Source organism: Mus musculus, chromosome 11 (assembly GCF_000001635.26).
Source record: "Mus musculus strain C57BL/6J chromosome 11, GRCm38.p6 C57BL/6J".
NCBI lineage: Eukaryota > Metazoa > Chordata > Mammalia > Rodentia > Muridae > Mus > Mus musculus.
The window spans coordinates 119305272-119329851 of NC_000077.6; the positions used below are offsets into that span (position 1 = coordinate 119305272).

Below are 24580 nucleotides of genomic sequence, written 5' to 3' on the forward strand. Positions count from 1 at the left end.
GTCAACTCCCTGCAGGACAACAGAAGTCAGTGCCCAGTGTCACACCACCACACTTAGCACGCTCTCTAGTGCATGCAGGAAGGCTCCCCCAACCACCACCGCCACTCTCCTAGCCTAGGATGGTCTGGAATTCATGACCTCCTCACTCTGCCCCCTGAGTACCAGGAACTACAGGTCTATGCCACCATGCCTGCCCTTGATTAAATATACAGTCTTCGGCCTACATGTATGCCTGTAGGCCAGCAGAGGGCACCAGATCTCATTCTAGATGGCCATGTCTTTGCTGGGAATGGAACTCAGGACCACTGGAAGAGCAGTCAGTGCAATTAACCTCTGAGCCATCTCTCCAGCCAGCCTCTGGTTTTTTAAGGGCAGTGACTGAGTGGGCCCTCCTCCTTCATGTGGCACGGCAGCAGTTCTTTGCCTTTCCTAGGTTTATATAAAGCTTTCTATTTCTGAGCCTTAGTGAGGAGAGCCTTCTTACATGAGGCAGGGGCATGTGGAGATGTGAGAAGCCTGAAGCCAGGGGGGCTCCACCTGCCCAGGAGGTGGTGAGGTTCTTGCTCTGTTTGACTCTGTGGTCCTGGCAAAGTGGCTGTGGCTTTTCCTCATCAGGGGGACTAGCCTGAGACCTGGGAGACTAGCCTGAGACCTGAAGAGCAGATGAAAATCCCTAAGGTCCTCCCACCCAGGCAGGAAGAACATCCTTCCACCCTGATCAGCATCTATCAGCCTGACATAGTTTTATCCATTCACTCAGGCAATATTCATGTGTGGGGCCGTGGGTGTAGGGGGAGAGAGGGGAGGGAGAGAGCCTTTCCACGCAGCCCCGGGTGGGCATCTGGTTGTGTGAAGCCACTGACCTCACACCTGAGGGGGTGGATAAGGGGCAGCCCCCAGTACCAGGTTCTCGCTGGATGCGGCGGAGGAGCTGAGAACAGAATAGGGGCCCCGGGGCAGCACTAGGCCCTGGAGATATAGGAAGAGGGGGCAGGGGGAAAGAGGAGGGGTGCTGGGTGGTTCCCACACAGGCCAAGTCCTTAGTCTGGGTCTTGATGAGCAGAGACAGTCTATGGTTTTAGAGCTTTATTGTAGAAAGGCAGGGGAAAAGAGAGGAGATATAAAGAGAGAGAGACCAGCCGTGGCCAAGAGGAGAGAAGGGGAAAAGGAGAGAGAGAGAGAGAGAGAGAGAGAGAGAGAGAGAGAGAGAGTTAGAGAGTAAGAAAGGTGAAGGCTTAGAGAGAGGTAAAAGCTTGGAGAAAGAGAGCTTAGAAAACGAGGAGGGGCCAAGCAGCCCCTCTTATAGTGGGCTGTTATCTTGCTGTTGCTAGGTAACTGTGAGGAGTCTAGCCTGAAGGTCAGAAGCTTGGGACATTGTCTACATGACTGAAAGCCATGAGCCTCTCCTGTGGGGGCTGTGGGGGCAGTAACTTCGACAGGAGCCAGGGGTCTAGGAGACATGAGAGAACTCCTTCCATTCCATGTAGGCGAAAATTACCACCACCGGGTTTCACCAAGGTTCATGGCCTCAGCTCGACTGGAGACCAGGCCGTCTGTGCATATTCCATTGCCCCACATTCATGCAACTGTCCTAGGGGTGGGGCTGAACAGAGAACAAGAAAGACGAGAACTGTCATGTGCCATGGGGGAGAAAAAAATAAAAACAGACCACAAAATAGATCTGGGCAGACAAGTGAAACAGGCCAAGGGGGAGGGAGGGCCCAGACGAGAAGCCTGCAGTTTAAAATAGAAAGGCCTGGAAGGGCCTTTTTTATGGGAAGCTGGACCTGGAGTGGTGTCAGAAGGAGGTGAGGGAAGTTCCTGGCAGCGGGAACAGCAGGTGCAAAGGCTGGTGTAGGAGTAAGCCCGGAGCCTCAGACTTGGAAGGAGGCCTGCATGCCTAAAGGAGGTGAGAGGTGTGGGCGCTCAGCAGGTACCCCATAAGCACTGCAGACTGGGCACTGCACTCTTGGGTGCCCGCACACCAGAGGGAGTGCTTGGGTCACTGCCTGCTGTGTTGAGTGCTGGCAGTGGGAGGGGTCAAAGAGCCACTGTGCAGAAGAGGAGGACCACGGATGTAGATGTAAGGATCCCAGCCAGTAAAGCAATTAGATTCCAGAAAGAGTCCCTTTTGGCACAGCCCAAGTCCCCTTATGACATGCTGACCTTTAATGGGCCTGCTGGAATCATTATGCAATTCCTGTAATTGGTTATGGGAACGAGGAAGGCCCCGAAGTCATCTCAACCCTCCTAGGTTCTTTCCAAGAGTAGAGGCAAATGAACTGGGCTGACAGCTCAGGAAGGAGGGACGGTTCTCCTGGCTGCCACCACACCCTCTATCACAGCCCTCAGTGGGGAGACCAGATACCTGGCATCTCCCAACAGGTGGTGGCAACTCTCACATCAGCCAATCAGACCCAAGAGGAGGGAATGTGCTGGCCCTTCCCTTTGCACTTAAGCCTTGTATATAAGGCCCTGCTCCTGTGGGAAGATCCCAGATGACTGTGCCATCAAACCTGCTCCTCACTTGCTGTACAGCCCAGCCCAGCCTAAGACTGAGCCTCCGACCATCACTGCTACAGGACAGGAAGGCAAATGCAGAGTCTGTCCCACCAGAACCAGTCAGCATGCCAGAGGGACTGTGGACAGGTCAGGACAATGGACAGGTCAGGACAGGGTCCCAGCTGTTCTGAGGCAAAGAGGGGCTGCGGCCATCTCCCTCATTGAGAGGAGATGGCGCCTGGGAAATGAAGGGAACGGTTTGTCTCGCTGTGCTTGATTAAAGCGCAGGAACATTCTCGAGCTGCTGCACCCATCCCCCCACAGAGCCAGAGGGGCTGACGGGTGGAAGGAATGCTGGGATTTATGGTCACACCTTCGGGTTACTGAGGTTGAGTGGAGGGGAAAGCAGGTGTCTGGAGGCAGTGGACGGATTCTCACTGATATTTCTGGGACCAAGGGACTGGATTTTAGCAGAAGAATACAAAGGGGACCGTCCTCCCCTCTTGGCTGGGTGGCCCTCGGCTTAGCTGCTACATATGTCAGCCACGTGTTCTAACCTTCCGTCCAGGCTGTGTGTGTGTGTGTGTGTGTGTGTGTGCTCATGTGTAAGAGAGTGTGTATACGTGTGGGTGAGAGTGCGTGAGTGTGTATATGTGTGTGTGTATAAGATAGAGAGAGGAGAAACAGTGTATGATCATGTGTAAGAGACTGTGTATATGTGTGTGTATGTGTATAAAAGAGAGTGTGTGTGCTCATATGTAAGAGTGTGTATATGTGTACATGAGAGTGTGTGTGTTCATATGTAAGAGTGTGTATATGTGTACATGAGAGTGTGTGTGTATAAGAGAGAGAATGTGTGTGTATGAGAGAGGGAGAGGGAGAGGGAGAGGGAGAGGGAGAGGGAGAGGGAGAGGGAGAAGGAGAGGGAGAGGGAGAGGGAGAGGGAGAGGGAGAGGGAGAGAAGAGAGGTTTCTTCCTATCAGACAAAGCAAGAGGCTGAGCCTTGGGTTCTGAGAAGGCTGACTGACGGGAAGGTCTCCTAAGAGGAGGACCGTGCATGCAGGAAGGCTACTCTAGTGTTGGGCAGGGTGAGAAGATTCTAGAGAGCTAAGGCTACCCCGAGGGTGCCAGATCTGAGGCAAATTTTCTTTCTCATTTGGACTCACCCCTATCTCTAACCTTATAAGTTCCCTCCTACCAGCCCCACTTTCTGTTTGTTTTCTGAGACCAAGTCTTGCTCTGCTGCCCAGGATTAAGGTCGTGGGTGCTTCCCAACCAGCTGGGACCACACCCAGCTCATCCACTGTGTGTGTGTGAGTGTGTGTATATGTGTGTATGTGTGTGAGTATGTGTGTGTGAGTGTGTGTGAGAGTGTGTGTGTGTGTGAGAGTGTGTGTGAGTGTGTGTGTGAGTGTGTGTGAGTATTGTGTGAGAGTGTGTGTGAGAGTGTGTGTGAGTGTGTGTGAGTGTGTGTGAGTGTGGGACCACACCCAGCTCATCCACTCTGTGTGTGTGAGTGTGTGTGTGTGTGTGAGTGTGTGTGTGTATGTGTGAGACCACACCCAGCTCATCCACTGTGTGTATGTGTGAGTGTGTGTGTTTGTGAGTGTGTGTGTGTGAGAGTGAGTGTGTGTGTGTGAGTGTGAGACCACACCCAGCTCATCCACTCTGTGTGTATGTGTGTGTGATACCCAGCTCATCCACTGTGTGTGTGTGTGTAAGTGTGTGTGTTTGTGAGTATGTGTGTAAGAGTGAGTGTGAGACCACACCCAGCTCATCCATTCTCTCTGTGTGTGTGTGAGATACCCAGCTCATCCACTGTGTGTGTGTGTGTGTGTGTGTGTGTGTGTGTGTGTGTGTACCCCAGGGCTCACACACACACTCAGTGAGTGCTCTCCTACTGAACTGCACCCCAGTCCCAAGCAATGTTCTCCTGATTTGGGTTTTTGTTGTATTTTGTTTTCAATTTTGTGAGAGTCTCATGTAACCCAGATTAGCCTCAAACTTGATATGCAGTCCAGGTTGGCCTAGAACTCCCATTCTTCCAGTTTCCACCTCCTAAGTGCTGGGTTGCAGCCACGTGCCCCTACCTGGCAAACTCTACCTAGCTCGCCAGCTGTATGAATTGTCACGTGCTGATCAATAGCGGGCCACCCAGAGTGGCCTTTGAGGTGCAGCCGGGCTGAATCCACTTACACCCTCATCCTCAGCTGTGTTTGGGTCTCCAGAGGAAGAACTAGGGTTTGGAAAGTCCTGACTCTCCAGTTCACCTCACCAGCAGCCAGGTCAGCTCAAAGGTTGTGCCTACCAGGGAAGAGGGGGTGGGGGCTGTCACATTAGTTGATGCTCCCAAAGCCACTGTGGTCACTGGGACCAAGTCCTGGAAGGCTCCAGAAACCCTCACAGACCTCAGAACCCCTTTCTCCAGCCATGGACCTCAGGACCTCCTGAAGGCTCAGGCGTCTGGAGCACATGAGTTTCGGCTGCAGGCTAGAGTATGGCTGTTGGCATCTGCTGGCGTCCTGAGACCTGATGTAGTGATTTATGGGTAAATAACATAAGTGTGACTTGCTACAAATAAATTAAAGTCCAATGAGCCCTTCTTTGGGGTCATTTGGTGGCAATTCAGTCACGGAGCTGTTGATCCTGCCAGGGTAATGTCACGATTCAGGGATGGCTACAATGTCTGCCTCTGCAGTTCAGGTGGGGCCAGACTCTGAGTTTGTTTAAGTGGCTGTCTCTGGAGGGACCTGCGGAAACACACTCTGCACCTCTCTACTGCGTGGGAACGGAAGGAATCCTGGCCCGACAGTAACGTTTGTCGGACTAGGGCTGTTCTGGGTAACCATCTCCTATTCCAGATCTTTCCCCACCATAGCCAACATCTGCTGTCCTCTGGTACTCTTCCTTGTCTCAACTGGTGGCCCATGTTAGCGAGAACACCTTCTCTTGGAGCTGAGATGAACATCTAAAAGGAAAATGTCTCTCTTGGTGGAGACACTGCAGAAGGAGAGGGAGGCAGACCCCGCCCACTACGCTCCTCTTCAGGTGGGCGGGGAGCAGGAGGATGGCAGGCGTGGCGACGCCTCTCCGCCTCTCCGTCCTGGGACCCTCCTGTCCTGGCACTGAGGTGCTCTGCTCTGGACTGGTTTCAGGGCCACCGGCCACTCCCCACACTTTTCCCCAGGTTTTTCTCTATATTAGATATTAGATATCTTTATTTACATTTCAAATGTTATCCCCTTATCTAGTTTCCCCTCCGAAAATCCCCTATCCCCCTACCCCCTACCCCTGCTCCCCAACCCACCCACTCCCATTCCCAGTCCTGGCATAGAGCCTTCACAGGACCTAGGGCCTCTCCTCCCATTGATGACCGACTAGGCGGTCCCCATCTACATATACAGCTAGAGCCACATGTCCTACCACGTGTTTTTTTTGATTGGTGGTTTAGTTCCACGGAGCTCTGGGGGTACTGGTTAGTTCATATTGATGTTCCTCCTATGGGGCTTCAAACCCCTTCAGCTCCTTGGGTCCTTTCGCTTACTCCTTCATTGGGGACCCTGTGCTCCATCCAATGGATGATTGTGAGCATCCACGTCTGTATTTGTTAGGCACTGGCAGAGCCTTTCAGGAGACAGCTATATCAGGCTCCTGTCAGCAGGCTCTTGTTGTCACCTGCCATAGTGTCTGGGTTTGGTGTTGAAAAAAATTTTAGGTGCTTCTCAGCCATTCGGTATTCCTCAGTTGAGGATTCTTTGTTTACCTCTATACCCCATTTTTAATAGAGTTGTTTAGTTTTCTGGAGTCCAACTTCTTGAATTCTTTATATATATTGGATATTAGCCCTCTATCAGATTTAGGATTGGTAAAGATCTTTTCCTAATCTGCTGGTTGCCTTTTGGTCTTATTGACATTGTCCTTTGCCTTACAGAAGCTTTGCAATTTTTGTTTTTGTTTTTTTGTGTTTTGGATTTTTGGGGGGGGTTGTTTTGTTTTGTTTTGTTTCGTGACAGGGTTTCTCTGTGTAGCCCTGGCTGTCCTGGAACTCACTCTGTAGACCAGGCTGGCCTCAACTCAGAAATCCGCCTGCCTCTACCTCCCAAGTGCTAGAATTAAAGGCTAGCGCCACCACTGCCCGACAAAGCTTTGCAATGAGATCCCATTTGTCAATTCTTGATCTTACAGCACAAGCCATTGCTGTTCTGTTCAGGAATCTTCCCCCTGTCTCCATATCTTCGAGGCTCTTCCCCACTTTCTCCTCTATAAGTTTCAGGGTCTCTGGTTTTATGTGGAGTTCCTTGATCCACTTAGACTTGAGGTTTCTCTTTTTATGACTTTACAGCTGCTCCCTCCCCCCGAAATATAATTTCCCCCCATTTTTTTTATCTATTTGTCTACTTACTGGAGGAGAAGGACACTGGTGTGGAGGTCAGAGGACAACCCATAGGCAGTTCTGCCTTTACCAGCTTTAAATGATTTAAAATAATTTACCGCTTCAATGATGGGGAGAGACGGGGGGCATGAGGGAGTGAGAGCAGAGGGGAGCAGAAGTGGGGAAAAGTGTGGGGGAGGAAAGTTGCCAGTGTCCCACACACTGAAAACAGTATTCCCTAGCTTCAGATCACAGGCCTCCTCAAGCCCCACCCTCTTCCTGGACCCTGTGGGGGACCAGAGACTAGCCGGTGATGAGCACAGGTTCACCAGTAGCTGTGAAATCTCCCTCTCCCTCTCCCCCCCCTCCCCCTCCCCCTCCCTCTCCCTCTCCCTCCCCCCTCTCTCCCACCCCTCCCCCTCGCACTCTCTGAATTTTCTTTCTTTCTTCCTTTCTTTCTTTCTTTCTTTCTTTCTTTCTTTCTTTCTGATTTACTTATTTTATTTATATGAGTACACTATAGCTGCCTTCAGACACACCAGAAGAGGGCATCAACCATTACAGATGGTTGTGAGCCACCATGTGGTTGCTGGGAATTGAACTCAGGACCTCTGGAAGAACAGTCAGTGTTCTTAACCACTGAGCCATCTCTCCAGCTTCCCTCTCTCTAGATTTTCAAGAATACAGTTTCTCTGTGTAGTCCTGGGTGTTCTGGAACTCACTCTGTAGACCAGGCTGGCCTCAGACTCAGAGACCCGACTGCCTCTGCCTCTGCCTCTGCCTCTGCTGGGATTAAAGGTATATGGCATCACCCAGCTTCCTCTCTCTCTCTCTCTCTCTCTCTCTCTCTCTCTCTAACTAGCAGCTATACTGACCCTATTTTGTAAGTCCCATAGTTCACCCATTCTGATGTTCAGTTTAGTGGCTTTGGTGTCTTTACAAAGACATGCAAGCACCCCAAAGTCATTTCCACACCCAACGCACATTGGATGGAACATGGGGGTACTGGAGATTCCCCCAGCCAATCACATCAGAGCTAGTTTCGTGTGTGTGTGTGTGTGTGGGGGGGTTCCCAGCCCTATGCTGGTCTGGTTGCTCAGCTATCATTGTCTATAATTTTTAGAAAGAATTTATTTTATTTTATTTTATTTTATTTTATGTCCATTGTCATGAGATATCAGATCCCTTGGAACTGGACTTACAGAGAGTTGTGAGCTGCTATGGGTGCTGGGGATTAAAGCCAGGTCCTCTGGAAGAGCAGACAGTGTGCCTTACCCTCTGAGCCATCTCTCCAGCTACTACAAAAATGTTTATATTAAAATTTTTTAACTAAGTTTTTGAGATTAGGGCTCATGTAGCCCCAGCTGGCTTTGAACTTGCTCTGTAGCTGAGGCTGACTTTGAACATTTATTCATTTCTCTTTTTTGGGTGGGGATTCGAGACAGAGTTTTACTCTATAGATCCGACCACTCTAAAACTTACTCTGTAGACCAGGCCAGCCTCAAATTCACAGAGACTTGCCTTCTGCCTCCCGAGTGCTGGGAGCCACCACACCCACCTGACTCTTTCTTCCTTTTTAGTGTGTTTAACTGTTTTTGTCGTTGTTTGTTTGTTTGAGACAAGGTCTCACTATGTCAACTGCGACTGGCCTGGAATTTGCTATGTAGACCAGGCTGGCCTTGAACTCACAGAGATCTGACTGTTTCTACCTCCTAAATGTTGGAATTAAAGACGCCACCGAGGCTGGCTTTATTTTTCTCTCTTCACGGAGCATTCCAGGCTGCTCCTGACCCTGTTCGGATGTGGAGATAAACACCATGCAAACATTGGGTACACAAGAGCCCCTTGGGATATGTCCATGACTGCATTCTGACAGAGGACCAGGCATCCAGGGCCTGGGCACTTCCAAACCTCCTTGTCCTGTGTGTCTAGTATGGCCCAGGCTGTAGCTCCAAACCACAGGTGTTTCTGGCCTCCAAGTTCCGGATGTGTCTGAAGCCACTCTGGGAGTGACTGCCCCATGCTTTTCTGAGTCTCTGTGTTGCTAGTAATCTCCCTGGCAGTTTGACCTGGCACCACAAGTCTCACTTCTCTCTCCTCCGGTTAGTACCTCTCCTCTCCTTGAAAGAACAGCAGTCACTCGCTGACTCCACCTGTGAAAGCCTACTTCCGACAAGCCCACGCTCACAGGTCCTTTGGGGATGTGACCTGGGACAATTTACTTCCCAAGCTGGCTCAGTTGTTAACGAGAAACCAGGAGTGAGCCGGTGGAGCTTGTGACTGCTTCCTGCTCATCCCCACATGACCCTCTTCCTTGTGACAGCTCTGGCCGGCCCACCTGCTCTCCAGAGTTCTCTCTGCATGAGGAAGTTCAGGGGAACCCGGTTGCTGACCAGCCTGTGAACATGGCAATGACACCTGCTCACCCTCTCTAGCATGGTGGGGCTCTCAGGTTCCATCCAGAACCTGCATTCTCTAAGGAACCGAAGAAGACATGAGTCAGAGGTGTCTGCATCAGTTTCTGAACTCGGTCTTTTATTGTCTCTCTTCCCGCTCGCTATAGTCTTTGGCGCTGGACTTTGAGTTTTGGAGCACGTCACATGGTTTGAAGTAACTTCATAGCCCTTCCTGCCTGGCCCTGCCCACCACAGCCTGTAGAGAAAAAGCCATTGGCGGTTTGCACCGGCCAGATTGGAGACACCAGACTCCAGCCAGCTACAAGGAGGCCCCGAAGAAGCAGCTCTGGGCACCTCTGGTGAGTAACTTGCTGGAGCCATTGTCCCGACAGGTCACACGAGCTCACGGTTTGGGGAATCAGTCTTGTGCTTGTGGAGTGTGTGCCAGTGGGAACATGATCTGTCCACACTGCTTCCACAGACAGGAAGCAGAGAGATGCAGGCTGCTATTGAGCTGGCTTCCTCCTCTTCTCTCAGCCTGGGATGGCAGCCTACAGACAGGCATGGAGATTTCTTTTGCTTTTAGATGATTCTAAACACAGCCAAGCTGATGGCTGAGATGAACTGTCCCAGTTGAACTGGGTGTTGTTCACAGAGACAGGACACCCCAGCTGTCACTTTCTCTTTGTTATAAACCACCAAGGTTGGCTTGCTGGGGCTTAGGGGCATCTTCAGAGCACAGACCTCTTCATAGGAGGCCATCCCATGGGGCCAAGTGAAAAGAATCAAACCATGGCGCTCTGTAGACCTGAGACTGCTCCCACCTGTGCTTAGAGATGCCCCAGGATGTCGGCAGGGCTGTGTGTGAGATGCAGAAACTTAGAGTGGCCAGCGTCCGTCCGCGGGACATCACTGGCGGCCAGTGTCTGTCCGCGGGGACATTGCTGGCTTTAAGTGGATGGTGCTTGTGACTTGATCTTCCATAGAGGCAGAAGACAGCTACAGCAGACTCTGTATCAACCATTATAAAATGACTAAAGATTGGGGAGCCCTGTGGGGAGCCCTTCCCAGCCCCCTCATTGGTCTGAAAGCTGGTAGGTTTTGTTTGTTTAACAAGGCCCAGGCTGCACATGCCTTTTATGCAGCCACCTTGTGCCTCCCTCTGACTCCTGACTGGCAAAATCAGTCCTGGGTAGGTGCTCTGGCCAGCCCAGTCTCCACATGGCCCTTTCTGCCCTTAGCACAGCAGCACCACCAGCTGCGGGACACAGCATCCAACTCCAAAGTTTACTCCAGGACAGTTTCTTAACCTTACTTTCTTTTCTCCCCACTGTGTGTGTGTGTGTGTATGTGTGTGTCTGTGTCTCTCTGTGTGTGTGTCTCTGTGTGTGTGTCTGTGTCTGTGTCTGTGTCTGTGTGTGTGTGTGTGTCTGTGTGTGTGTGTCTATGTGTGTGTGTGTCTGTGTGTGTGTGTGTCTGTGTGTGTGTGTGTGTCTGTGTGTGTGTGTGTGTGTGCTGTGTCTCTGTGTGTGTATGTCTGTGTGTGTGTCTGTGTGTGTGTGTGTGTGTGTCTATGTGTGTATGTGTGTCTGTGTCTGTGTGTGTGTCTGTGTGTGTGTGTGTCTGTGTGTGTGTGTGTCTGTGTGTCTGTGTGTGTGTCTGTGTGTGTGTGTGTCTGTGTGTGTGTGTATGTATCTGTGTGTGTGTGTGTCTGTGTGTGTGTGTGTCTGTGTGTGTGTCTGTGTGTGTGTGTGTGTGTCTGTGTGTGTGTGTGTGTCTGTGTGTGTGTCTGTGTGTGTGTGTCTGTGTGTGTGTGTCTATGTGTGTATGTGTCTGTGTGTGTGTCTGTGTGTGTGTGTGTGTCTGTGTGTGTGTGTGTGTCTGTGTGTGTGTCTGTGTGTGTGTGTCTGTGTGTGTGTGTCTATGTGTGTATGTGTCTGTGTGTCTGTGTGTGTGTCTGTGTGTGTGTCTGTGTGTGTGTATGTGTGTGTGTGTCTGTGTGTGTGTCTGTGTGTCTGTGTGTGTGTATGTGTGTGTGTGTCTGTGTGTGTGTCTGTGTGTCTGTGTGTCTATGTGTGTGTGTGTGTCTGTGTGTCTATGTGTGTGTGTGTGTCTGTGTGTCTATGTGTGTGTGTGTGTGTCTGTGTGTCTGTGTGTGTGTGTGTCTGTGTGTGTTGCTGAGGATGGAACCTACACCCAGCACCTCAGCAGAGCTGGGTAAATACTATAGCACTGAGCTTGTGCTTCCAGATCCTGACCGGTTTTTATTGTCATCTTGGGTTAATGAAGTCCTGGGCCATGAGCAACAAATGACTAATGTGGTTTACTGACACCAGCTGAAGCTGCCTGCCTGCCAGAGGTGAGGGGTGGGGATGGGGATGGGAACAGGGAGTGGGAAGGGAGCCTAGTGTTGTTACAGGGTGTTCCTCTGACTCTCCCAGTTGGATGCTGTTTCTCTACCAGCAGTGTGGAGCCAAGAGGGCTGGAGCAGAAAACTCCCTGGCCTTGGAAGTCCAAGCGCAGTCTTTCATCGAACCCCTATCCCAGCGTCTCAGAGTTCAGGTATGGCAGAACTGTGCCGCATGGATTCCACACTGACTGCTCTGGACGAGGAGATGCTCTGGGATATGCTGGAGAGTCACCGATGCAGGATTGTGCAGAGCATCTGCCCTAGCCGGCTCACCCCCTACCTGCGCCAGGCCAAGGTGCTGGGCCAGCTGGACGAGGAGGAGATCCTGCATAGCTCCCGTTTCACCAACAGTGCCATGAGAGTTGGTGAGTCCATAGGCGTTTGCCCCTCCTTGAGTCACTGGGGTTGCAGCTGGGCTCTTCTTGTCCAGCAACTCAACAAGGCTTGTGCTACAGCAGTGGGGGGTGGGGAGAAGCTTCAACATCAAGGGTGGCTATGCCTGTTATCTCAGCAATCCAAGTGACTGAGACAGGAGGATGGCTACAAGTTCAAGGTCAATCTAGACTGCAGTGTGAGATTCTATCAGAGCGGGGTAGGAAATGTAGCTCAATTGGTAGAAACCTTGCCAGCATATACAAAGCGGTTAGCTAGATCCTCAGTGCCACGCAAACCAGGAGGTATGCACCCACAACCCAGGCATTGTGAGGTACACCCCTTAACCCAGGTATTGTGGGGTACATCTGTAACCCAGGCATTGTGAGGTACACCCCTTAACCCAGGCATTGTGGGGTACACCTGTAACCCAGGCATTGTGAGGTGTACCCCTTGACCCAGGCATTGTGGGGTACACCTGTAACCCAGGCATTGTGGGGTACACCTGTAACCCAGGCATTATGGGGTACACATGTAACCCAAGCATTGTCGGGTACACTGTAACACAGAACTTGGGAGGTGGAAGCAGGAAGATTAGAAGTTTAAGGATGTCTTCAGCTCTGTATCAAGAAGTTCTAGGCAGCCTGGGGTGTTTAAGGCCCTGTCTCAAAACGACCTCAGCAACAAAAGCATCAAGGGAACTGTTTCCCACCTCCAGGATACTGAGTTAGTCCCCTAACAAAGTCCCAGCAAATAGCTGTATCAATGCTGTTTAAAGCAAGTGTGGGAGGCCCGGGGTGCAGCTCAGTGGTAGAGCACTTTCAACAGGCACGAGGCCCTGACTTCCAAGCTCCAAGGGAAAGAAACCCCACAGGGATTAGTGCCCTCAGTTCTGCAGCTCCAAGTCTTGTATGTGGTATGAACGGACGGGGCTGTGATCCCACTGCAGACTCTGTGCAGATTCTTCTTGCCTTTCAGCTGTAGTGGCTCCTGGAAATGTCGGGCATGTGGACCTGTCACTCCAACTCTGCCTCCATGCTCACACGAATGTTTCCTGTGTTTTCCTCTTCTTGTAAGCACACTTGGAGTTAGAATATGGCCCCCTTTACCTTCTTTTTCTTTTAATTTTTAAAATTTAATTTTTTGATTGAAATGTTGTCTTACGTATACTTACTGAGGATGAATGTGAGTATCAGTTTGCCTGTCTCTGCTTCCCAGGTAACAGGGCGACAGGTGTGCGCTAGCCCTCTTTGTCTATGTAGTCCTGGGGATTGAACCCAGGGCTCTAGGCATGGTGAGCAAGCATGCTACCAACTGAGCCTCACCCCCAGCCCCAGGACAGTCTGACCTTGAGATCTTTCACCTAATTACATCTACAAAGATCGTTTGTCCAAAAGGAAAAACTCACACAGGTGCTGTCTTAGTTTGATGTCTTTTGCTGTGATAAACACCATGACCAAGAGCAACTCGGGGAGAAAGGGGTTTATTTGTCTTACACATCTGAACCACGGTCCATCACTGAGGGAGGCCAAGGCAGAGGCTGTGGATGATGCACCCCGCTGGCTTGCTACCCGTGTCTTGCTCCGTTTTCTTTCTTATACACCTCAGGAGCACCTGCCAGAGGTGGCTTCCTTCACAGTGGTCTGGGCCCTTCCACATCCGTCATTAATCAAGGTGATGTCCCACAGGCTTGCACACAGGCCAGCATGATGGGGACAGTTCCTTAAGTGGCATTCCCTCTTCCCCATGACTCTAATGTATTGGGTTAACAAAAACTAACCAGCACTGGTAGGCTTGGGGGGAGCATATCTTAGGGATGTCTTTGCAGTTTGTTCTTCTGCTCTGGCAGGCAGTATCTTCTCACTCGGAAGTGACTGTGAAGTCACTGAAGGTTAGTGGCTGAAGTGCTGTTGACAAAATGCTCACTGCAAATGCAGGCCATAGAGGCTGGGTGACAGATGGCAAGTATAGATGTCACAGTGTATATGCAGTGAAAAGATTGATTTGTAAAAGATTGGTGTTCTCTACACACACACACACACACACACACACACACACATGTGCACAGTGCATGTGCCCACATACACATGCACATACACACACATACACACATACAAACATACATACACATACAAACATACATACACACAAACATACATACAAACACACACATACATATACACATACACACATTAACATACATACAGACACACACATGAGAGAGACAGAGACAGACAGAGGCAGAGAGATAGAGACAGAGGAAGACAGAGAGAGAGAGACAGAGAGAGAGGGAGAGAGACAGAGGATGGAGAGGGGGGTGTCTTAGTCAGGGTTTCTATTCCTGCACAAACATCATGACCAAGAAGCAAGTTGGGGAGGAAAGGGTTTATTCGGCTTACATTTCCATACTGCTGTTGATCACCAAAGGATGCAGGACTGGAACTCAAGCAGGTCAGAAAGCAGGAGCTGATGCAGAGGCCACGGAGGGATGTTCTTTACTGGCTTCCTTCACCTGGCTTGCTCAGCCTGCTCTCTTATAAAACCCAAGACTACCAGCCCAGAGATGGTCCCACCCACAAGGGGCCTTTCCCCCTTGATCACTATTTGAGAAAATGCCTTACAGTTGGATCTCATGGAGGCATTTCCTCAACTGAAGCTCCTTTCTCTGTGATAACTCCAGCTGTGTCAAGTTGACACAAAACTAGCCAGTACAATTGACCCCTTGTCAACTTGACACACAAAAACATCACTAGTAAGCCTCAACCCTTACAATCTTATTCATCCCCAAGATCTAAATAACTTTAAAAGTCCCACAGTCTTTACATATTCTTAAAATTTCAATCTCTTAAAATTCAAAGTCTTTTTACAATTAAAAGTCTCTTTAACTGTGGGCTCCACTAAAACAGTTTCTTCCTTCAAGAGGGAAAATATCAGGGCACAGTCACAATCAAAAGCAAAAGTCAATCTCCAACCGTCCAATGTCTGGGATCCAACTCACGATCTTCTGGGCTCCTCCAAGGGCTTGGGTCACTTCTCCAGCCAGGCCCTTTGTAGCACACGCGTCATCCTCTAGGCTCCAGATGCCTGTACTCCACTGCTGCTGCTGCTCTTGGTGGTCATCTCATGGTACTGGCATCTCCAAAACACTGCATGACCCCTTCAGTCCTGGGCCTTCAATTTCAACTGAGGCTGCACCTTCACCAATGGCCTTCCATAGCCTCTCACAGTGCCAAGCCTCAGCTGCTTTGTGTGACCCCTTCATGCCTTCAAAACCAGTACCACCTGGGTGACCCTTACATATTACCAAGTCCTGCTGCAGCAAGAGTACAACCTTGGCCATCTCTGGAACACAGCCTCTTTGTGCTTTCAGAAAACACTTCCCAGAAGATGTCACCTCAATGATGCTGGTCTCTTCTTAATCACCGCTAATTTCTTAGCTCCAGCTAACCAGCATCAGTAGTCCCAGTAATGCAGTTTTTGCTTTGGTAGTTCTGGTATCTTGTTAATCACAGCTGATTCTTCAGCCCCAGCTAACCAGAACTACAGAATCTTCACAATCAAAACAGCAATGGCCCTGAAAAGAGTCTTTAATTTTCCCTCTGAAATTTCACAAACCAGAGCTCCATCTTCTGCAGTGTTCTCAACATTATCTTCCAAGCTCCTACACGACATCCGACAGAGCTCTTAACAACGGATGGATCTTCAAGCCCAAAGTTCCAAAGTCCTTCCACAGTCCTCCCCAAAACATGGTCAAATTGTCACAGGAATACCCCACTCTGCTGGTACCAGTTTGTCTTAGTCAGGGTTTCTATTCCTGCACAAACATCATGACCAAGAAGCAAGTTGGGGAGGAAAGGGTTTATTCGGCTTACATTTCCATACTGCTGTTGATCACCAAAGGATGCAGGACTGGAACTCAAGCAGGTCAGAAAGCAGGAGCTGATGCAGAGGCCACGGAGGGATGTTCTTTACTGGCTTCCTTCACCTGGCTTGCTCAGCCTGCTCTCTTATAAAACCCAAGACTACCAGCCCAGAGATGGTCCCACCCACAAGGGGCCTTTCCCCCTTGATCACTATTTGAGAAAATGCCTTACAGTTGGATCTCATGGAGGCATTTCCTCAACTGAAGCTCCTTTCTCTGTGATAACTCCAGCTGTGTCAAGTTGACACAAAACTAGCCAGTACAGGGGGAAACAGACAGACAGACAGAGAGTACTCAGGATTGTAAGACTATGCATCTGCACATGTCCCTTTATACCCAGCTCATAGAAGAACATTTTCTTGACCCTAGTAGGGATCCAGATAATTATGGATCTTGCCTCAAATTGATGATGTGTGAATAAAGGTAGGGTACAGAGCCTGCGCCTCCCTGCCAGGGATCCCAGAGAACTCCAACCCCAGCTGTCCACACACTCTGGTGACTCAGGCGTTCTCTCTCTCTCTCTCTCTCTCTCTCTCTCTCTCTCTCTCTCTCTCCCCCCCCCCCTTTCTTTCTCTAGGGCACTTGCTGGATCTGCTAAAGGCCCGAGGGAAGAATGGAGCCATTGCCTTTCTGGAAAGCCTGAAGTTCCACAACCCTGATGTCTACACCCTGGTCACTGGGCTGCAGTCTGACATTGACTTCAGCACTTTCAGCGGTGAGAGCCAGATCAAAGCCCTGCTGCTGCAGGACTTCCCTCCCAGCCATGGTCTCTGGCCCTGGGCCGGGCACCATCCCAACTCACTGCACTGGGAAAGGGGAGGGAAGGAGAAGACCCTAGACTTGGGTGCTTCAAAGACAATCTTCAAGAGCGTGTGCTATGGGGGGCCACCATGCACTCCAAAAGTGAAGGGCTGCTTAAGGGGGAATCTAGTGTCCCTCTTCCCAGGGTCAGGGGCAGAGAAGCTAAGAGTTGTGCAGGAAAGCACAGTCATGCAGTAAAGGCTTAGCCTGTATGGTGGGAAGTACAGTTGTGTTCAGGAGCTGACAGACTCTGGCTCTTCCCAGGGAGCTGTTGAAAGATTTGGGTGTTAAAAGAGCAGAACTCTCGGGGAACTCAAAGCAGCTGCTAATAAGCCATCCGTTCTGGGTCGGTGCGAAAGACATATTCATGTGAGTTCTGTCAGGAGACTTATGTCTCTGCTGTGTTTTCCTTGGAGTTCCACGGAAATTGCTAACCTTGAATACAGTCAGCTAGCTCATAAGGGTTTGGGGCTGGAGGAGAGTGACAGGGTCTCTCAAGGTGACAGAAAGAACCATCACCCATCTGTGCAGGTCTCATGGAGACATCCAAGCTGACCGAGTGTCTGGCTGGGGCCATCAGCAGCCTGCAGGAGGAGCTGGCCCAGGAGAAGGCACAGAAGGAGGTTCTGCTCCGGAGATGCCAGCAGCTGAAGGAGCGCCTGGGCTTGGCTGAGGCTCACGCAGAAGGTCTGCGCCAGCTGGAGGTCGACCACAGCCGCATGAAACGTGAGGTCAGCACCCACTTCCACGAGGTCCTGAAACTGAAGGACGAGATGCTGAACCTGTCACTGCACTACAGCAACGCACTCAGAGAGAAGGAGCTGGCTGCCACACGCTGCCACAGCCTTCAGGAAGAGGTACGGGCCCTGAGGGAGCTGGGCAGCCAGCCTCTTCCACAACCTGAAGACTCCTGGGTTTGCCTTATGGGTGCTTCCTTCCAGGAATGCCAGACAAACATAGGGGGAGGTCTCGGCGATCCAGTTTTTCTCAGGCCTCTGACCAAAAGAAGAAAAGAGGCCAGCATGATCTGGCTGGAGAGTTTGGGGGTTCAGGACCCTGGATACACAGACTCCTGGTCCCGTGGCTCTCAGCATCCCTAGCCCACCCTGACTTGACTTGGCTGGTTTGATAGTGGTGCTATTTATCTTTATGAGTCCACATTGTCTCCATCAGAGGGATGAGGGCAGTGAAACCAAGGTCCCTGGTGGCCATCAATCTGACTGTAGAGATGGGAGCTGGTCCCGGACCCCCTTGGTCTGCTCCCAGGGACCCAAGGCACTAGTTTAAGCCCTGTGCCTCATCTGTAGTAAAGCTAAGGCTCTTTCTCTGAAGAGCTGGCTCAGTGGCTGCAACAGTTGCTTTTCTGTTGCAGTGATGATCCATCATGGCCAAGAGAAACAGAGAAGGAGGGGTTTGCCTGGGCTGTGGCTCCAGAAGGGTAACAGTGTATCACAGCAGGGAGAGAGGGCAGCAGAGGGGCAGAGGCCAGGGCAGGAAGCTGACAGATCATAGCCTCCACTACAAACACAAAGCAAAGAGAGACCAAGAGTGGAGCAAGCAAGGCTCTGTACCCCCAAAGCCTGCCCCTATTGACACACCTCTACCAGGAAGCCCAGCTCCTCTGAGCCTCCCCAAACACCACCACCAACTGGCACCAAGAGTTCCAACACCAGAGCCAATGAGGACACTTAGATTCAAACTGTCATAGTGGCTAAGACTGCACACTGTTTTTCCAGAAGACCAAGTTCAGGTCTCCAAACCTGTATTGGGCAACTTATAACTCCAGCTCTTGGGGAATCTAATGCCTCTGGCCTCTGCAGGCTATCTCAGTCACATGCACACGTCCACACACAGATGAATATACACTCATATATGTCATTTAAAATAAAATAAACACTATTAAATGCCCCTTCTTCTCACGGGGGGTCTCGGATTGCTCAGGAGGTGAACCCATGCCTTTGAAGCGCGGGGCTGAGGCTCTCCAGGTGCCAGCAGCAGCAGCAGCAAGAATGGGCAAGCTGCATCTGGTCAATGCTTAATGGAGAATCTTTCCCATGATCCCCTTCCCGCTTCCTCCCACACAGCTCTACCTGGTGAAGCAGGAACTCCAGCGAGCAAGCCTTGTATCGTCATGTGAAAGAGAATCTCGAGAGAGGTCCCTGAAGATGGCCAGCAACCTGGAGCCTCAGGGAGAAGAACTAAATCGGCTTAAGGAGGAGAATGAGAAACTCCGCTCCATGACCTTCAGCCTGGTAGGTCTTGGTCCCTCAAGAGGCCAGATGTCTCCTGCTGATCTGGAAAGGCCTTGTCTTTGGTGTCAGCGGATTCCTATGGGCTGGGAAACTCTCTCACAGGTGGCTTTGCTAAAGTAAAGCCCATGTCAACCCCTTGTCTTATCTTAGGCAGGCCTTGAACTCATGATCTCCCTGCCTCAGTATCCTGGCATGACCTGCACCACCAGGTCAGGTTATGCAATCCCCTCTCAGTCCTTCCTGCCTCCCTCTTCCCACTCACCCAGATGGTGACAGCATTAAAAATCTCCCTATATTAGCTTGCTCTATGGGCTAATTTGCTGAGACCATGTGGAGCGGCAATAGAAACAATGTATTGAACAATTGTAACAATGGGTTCTGCTGGGTGGGGTGGTCCGTGTCTGCAGCCCTAACATGGAAGCCTGAGGCAGGTGATACCTTGGCTAAAATAAAATAAAATAAAATAAAAGGCTGAAGAAACTATAGGGATGTGAAAATATGAATATGTTCTGCCCATAAGACTTTCTGCATCCTGTTCACCATGACTCGGGGAAAGTAGGCTTCCTAGAGCCTAGTCGCTGGAGACATTGAAGCCCTGGAATTCTGAGAATACTTTACTTCCTCCTCTAATTCCTTTTTCTTTCTTTTCTTTTTTTTTGGGGGGGGGGTAGGGGAGAGGGTGGTGGTGGTTCAAGATAGGGTTTCTCTGTGTAGCCCTGGCTGTCCTAGAACTAGCTTGGTAGACCAGGCTGACCTTGAACTCAGAGATTCACCTGCCTCTGCCACCACCACCCAGCTCCCCTTGATTCCTTTTAATTAAAAAAATTAATTGGGGGGGTGTGCTGGAGAGATGGCTCAGAGATTGAGAGCACTTGCTGCTCTTGCAGTTGACCCAAGGTTTACTTCCCTGGACCCACAGAGCAGTTTACAGCCATGTGTAACTCCAGTTCTAGGTGTTCTGGTGCCCCCTTCTGGCCTCTACAGGCATTGCACCCACATGGCACACACACTTAGGTAGACAAACGTACACATAATCTCTTTGATTAAGGAATTCCTTCAATGTATCTTCCTTGGGGATGGAGTGTAGCTCACTGCAGCTTGGGCTGAACTGTGTGTCATTCACATTCCTTCTTCCCCAGGTGGAGAAGGACATTCTGGAACAGAGTCTGGATGAGGCCAGGGAGAGCAAGCAAGAGCTGGTGGACCGCATCCACTCACTGCGGGAGAGAGCAGTGGCCGCGGAGAGGCAGCAGAAGCAGGTAAGACTGCAGTGCCCTTCCTTGGAGTCACGGCCATCCATCTTGGGCAGGCTCGTTTGTGAGACAGACAGATAGACAGATTCACTCAATCATCAACATAGTCTGACTTACTTGGCTATGTTAACCTATAGCCCAGACCTCATAGTCAGGCAAGCAATGAGAACCCCAGGAGTATGTCAAAGGCTTAGGGACCACTAGAGCCCAGGATTTAGACAAGGGAAGACAGAGAGAAAAGAAGGGAACAGTAGGAGAGAATGAGCCATGGGGAAATTGCTTGTGTATTTTGAGCCATTAAACAGCATGTGATTCTGCACACATGTGTGCACAGTTGCTAATTACAGTCAGTGTGATTAGCTCTCTGGCTCTGTAGACCCTCTCTAAACCGGTTCTTCACTTGCCCCGCAAGCCGCCTGCCTCCCTCTCCCCATCCCCACTCGCCCCTTCCCACCTAAGCTCTCAGAGCCAATGAGCATCGTGGGTCTGTTTCTGTTTTACAGTACTGGGAGGAGAAGGAACAGACCCTACTCCAGTTCCGGAAGACACAGGTGGACTGTGAACTATACAAAGAAAAGATGACCATGCTTCAGGGCCAGGTGGCTGAGCTGCAGAAGGAACGTGACCAGGTATCCTAAGCGTTAGGAACAGACCCCAAGGGGAGGATTCAGGTGTCTGTCCTTGCTGGCACAGGGCAGCATGACTCCACCCTCTATACTGCCCCCTGCTGGTGTGTGGATGAGGCTCTGAGCTGCTGGTTCAGGGGATAGGATTCAAACTTCAAGGTTTCTTTCCTTGGTCTATGAGAGGTTTCTCACTCCCCTGCTGCGCACTGGCACAGGATCTCTGTTAGCCTCCCTACCATTGTTCCTGACATGAGACATAGACTATCCATCCCAGATGTGGATTTTATTAAAGCATAGTAGGTTTGCATATTCAGTGTGAGTCCTGGTTAGTGTACACTGGATGGGTTCAGGGTAAGTGCCCACAGCATGGGGGTACCTTTTGCAGCTCAGGTGACTGGCTCTGATGTTCTACCCCTAACCCCCCCCCCAATTACTCCTCCTGTCTTGGCTACAGGCATACACAGCAAGGGACAGGGCCCAGATGGAGATTTCTCAGCGCCTGGTGGAGAAGGATGCCCTTCGCAGGAGAGTGTTCGAGCTGACGGAGCAGGTCTGTGAGCTGCGTACTCAGCTGCGCAGGCTGCAGGCGGAGGCCCCAGGAGGAGTGAGTACCCCACCCCAAGAATGGGAGGCTGGAGAGTGGGCCGCATGGGTGATGGGACAGGGATGCACAGGAAATGGTAACTGAGCTGGAGAGATGAAGACAGAACCCACACGGTCCTCTGCAGAGCTGTCTGCCTCTTGTCAACTGAAACGCTGGGAGCACAGGGCAGGACCAGCTTGCTTCTGCTTCTCTTCATGTTGACATTACTGTGTTATAGAAAGGGAAGCTTGGGGAAGGTTCTGGAACCAGGACATCTGGGTGCGTTGTGACAGAAGCAGCATCAATATGATATGTCCACTGTGTAGATAATTTCCCCAAAGTCAAAATTCCAGGAGCTGAGTGACACAGACACTGTGGTGAAGGACCTGGGTGCTTGAGAGCTGTGTCACAAAGCCTCCTTGGTCCCTTGGGCAGCATGGGTCAGGTTCCCTGGGCGGGCAAGGCTGCTTAAGTAGCCATGGTCCAGGAGAGAGGTACAGTCAGAGTCTCTTCCTTGTCCCACCCCTTTGCTCATGTGTGGATGCAAGCACGTGTGCAAGTGTGTGCATGTGCATGCGTGGTCTCATGCCGAAGTCATGTTATGCAAGGAATCTGCTACTAAACCTTATAAATCCCCAGGCCTCCTCCAACCTTTTAAAAAACATTTATTTTTGGAATGGACTCATTAAGTGGCTCAGTCTAGCCTTGAACTTGTAGCCCTGCCTCCTCAGTCTCCTGAATGGCTGAATGTACAAACCTGGGCCACCAGGCCCAGCTTATGATGTATACCTATGCACACATGCATGCATAATACATGCATACATACATGCATACATACATACATGCATACACCAGCACAATGGCTTAAGTAACAGTACTTGCTACCAAGCCTGACGACCTTAGCTCAGCCCTATGATCCACAGGGTTCAGGGAGAGAACCGATTCCTGCAAGTTGTCCTCTGACTTCCAAAGGCACGCTTGGCATGTGTATATGTGCACACATGCACACACATAAAGTAATTATAATCTATACCTGCTATTTGGTAATATGCGTGTCTACATATGCATATATGTGTGAACATATACATGTTTTATGCACACGTGTATATGTGTCCATACACAGTAAAAAGGGCTGGAAGGACAGACATCAAGATGCTAATGGCATATACGTAATTTATTTTTATTTTATGTGTGTGCCTGAGCATATGGACCACATGTACGGACTCCAGAAGAGGGCATCAGAGCCCCTGGACCTGGAGTTACAGATGGTTGTGAGCTGCTACGTGGGTCCTGGGACAAGAACGCGGGTCTCTGCAAGAGCAGGCCTGTTCCTAACCCCTGAGCCGTCTCCCCAGCTGTCCTAGCTCATTTTGGGTTTGGGATATGTTCAATGTCATCTTCTTTCCATCTCTAATCGCTTCTTCACCCACCCAAAATTTCTTTATAGCGTGTGAACACATGCACATATGTGTACATATGCATACATTACACAGTTTATTACCTTTAAACCTAGCACACAATGTATAGTCTCTAGAAAGACTGAAAGGCACTATTCTCAAGCCAGATCTCTTCTCCTTGGCGGGTAACTACTGAGAGTATGGGAGGCACCAGCATTTCATTCAGAAGTTAAGACGAGAACGTGTCCAAGCAGGGCGGGGTGGGGGGTACTCAGGGGAAAGCTCCTGAGCTAAGGAGACATTTGGTCTCTTTGGAAGCCCAAGCAGGAAGCCGGAGCCAGGGAACTCTGCCTCCGGGGGAAGCAGAGGCTTGTGCGGATGCATGCTGTGTGCCCACCAGATGACAGTGACTGCAGCCTCCTCAGCTCCACAGAGGTGTGTGCCCTTGATCATGACCCCTGACCCCTGACTCTGACCCTGACCTAGGCCCCTGCCCTCTGCTGTATTCAGCCCAACACATCATCGGGGCTAAAATGTCTCTGGGAGCCTTATTCCTATAGAGAAGAATTGATACCATTGAGCATTTCAAACAGGAAATCCTGGGAGCTGGAAACCCAAAGTCAAGGTGCCAAAGGGGCCACACTCTCTGTGACTTTGGCGGAGGACCTTTTCTATCTCTCCAGCTTTGCTTCCCCAACAGTCCTTGGCCTGCAGTCGCATCGCTCCGATCTCCACCTCTGTCATAATGTGGAGTTCTCCAGATCTCCTAACAGTTGTTCTTTCCCAACCTTCCTAACACTGGGACCTTTAAGACAGTTCTGTTTTCATTGCTACTTTATAACTGTAAGTTTGCTACTGTTGTGAACTGTAATGTAAATTTGTGGACAGAGGTTCACCAAAGGCATTGCAACCCACAGGTTGAGAACCACTGCCTTAGAGGGCATAGCAGGCAGTTTCTCCGAGATTATCAACTTAAATGGAGAAAGGTTGCTTGTGTTCACAGTTCAGAGGTTTCCCACACAGATACTCAGACCCATCACTTCAGGTCTGTGGTGAGGCAGAACCTCCCAGTACAGCAGCTGGGACAGCAGAGAGAAAGACAGAGAGATGGACAGACAAATAGATATAGAGACAGACAGAGATACAGAGAGATGGGGCAGACAGAGACACAGAAAAAGAGACACAGACAGACACAGAAAGAGAGAGAGACACACAGAAAGAGAGAGAGAGAAACTGAATATAATGCAGGGGATGGGTACCTGGTAGGCCCATGCCAAGACGCCCCCTGAGAAATCATGCCATGCAACAGATCTGGTATAAGGCAGGGGGGCTATCTGAGGGGGAAGGAAAGGGAGTAAGGATGTAAAGAGGCAGACAGACGGGAGCAGAGCCAGGAGGACAGAGAAGCAGGGACAGAGGAGGACAGAAAAGGGGGAGGGAGAGACAGAGAGAGATGGGGAGGGGGAGAGAGGGGGAGGGGAGGGGGAAGGGAGAGAGGGAGAGGGAGGAGAGAGGGAGAGGGAGGGAGAAGGGAGAAAGGAGGAGAGAGAAAGAGAGGGGAGGGAGGAGAGACAGAGACAGAGAGAGACAGAGAAAGAGAGAGAATGAGAATATAACTGGAGCAGTCCTGGCAGCTACGGTAATGGCAGTAGATGATGACTTAAATCATTGCTAAGTCCCTGGGAAAGTCTAGG

General features: G+C 50.6%; 1 protein-coding gene across 14 annotated transcripts in view; it reads left to right on the top strand.

Moving 5' to 3' along the window:
- Nucleotides 1-1821: 1821 nt before the first annotated feature.
- The window catches only part of Card14 (caspase recruitment domain family, member 14), a 38287-nt gene continuing 15528 nt past the window's right edge, over nucleotides 1822-24580 (top strand). The window contains exons 1-11 of one of the 14 annotated variants that reach the window (XM_006532369.3): nucleotides 1822-1909; nucleotides 9438-9629; nucleotides 11521-11629; nucleotides 11734-12045; nucleotides 16552-16689; nucleotides 17307-17632; nucleotides 18860-19027; nucleotides 20167-20286; nucleotides 20784-20909; nucleotides 21361-21510; nucleotides 23205-23321. In XM_006532369.3, coding sequence (XP_006532432.1) covers nucleotides 11835-12045; nucleotides 16552-16689; nucleotides 17307-17632; nucleotides 18860-19027; nucleotides 20167-20286; nucleotides 20784-20909; nucleotides 21361-21510; nucleotides 23205-23321 — 1356 coding nt within the window. In that variant the 5' untranslated portion in view covers nucleotides 1822-1909; nucleotides 9438-9629; nucleotides 11521-11629; nucleotides 11734-11834. Of the gene's footprint in view, nucleotides 1910-2440; nucleotides 2667-9075; nucleotides 9314-9437; nucleotides 9630-11520; nucleotides 11630-11711; nucleotides 12046-16551; nucleotides 16690-17048; nucleotides 17145-17306; nucleotides 17633-18859; nucleotides 19028-20166; nucleotides 20287-20783; nucleotides 20910-21360; nucleotides 21511-23204; nucleotides 23322-24580 lie in introns of those variants that run through there. The other 13 variants (XM_006532379.4, XM_006532378.4, XM_006532371.4 and 10 more) reach the window with 13 other exon arrangements.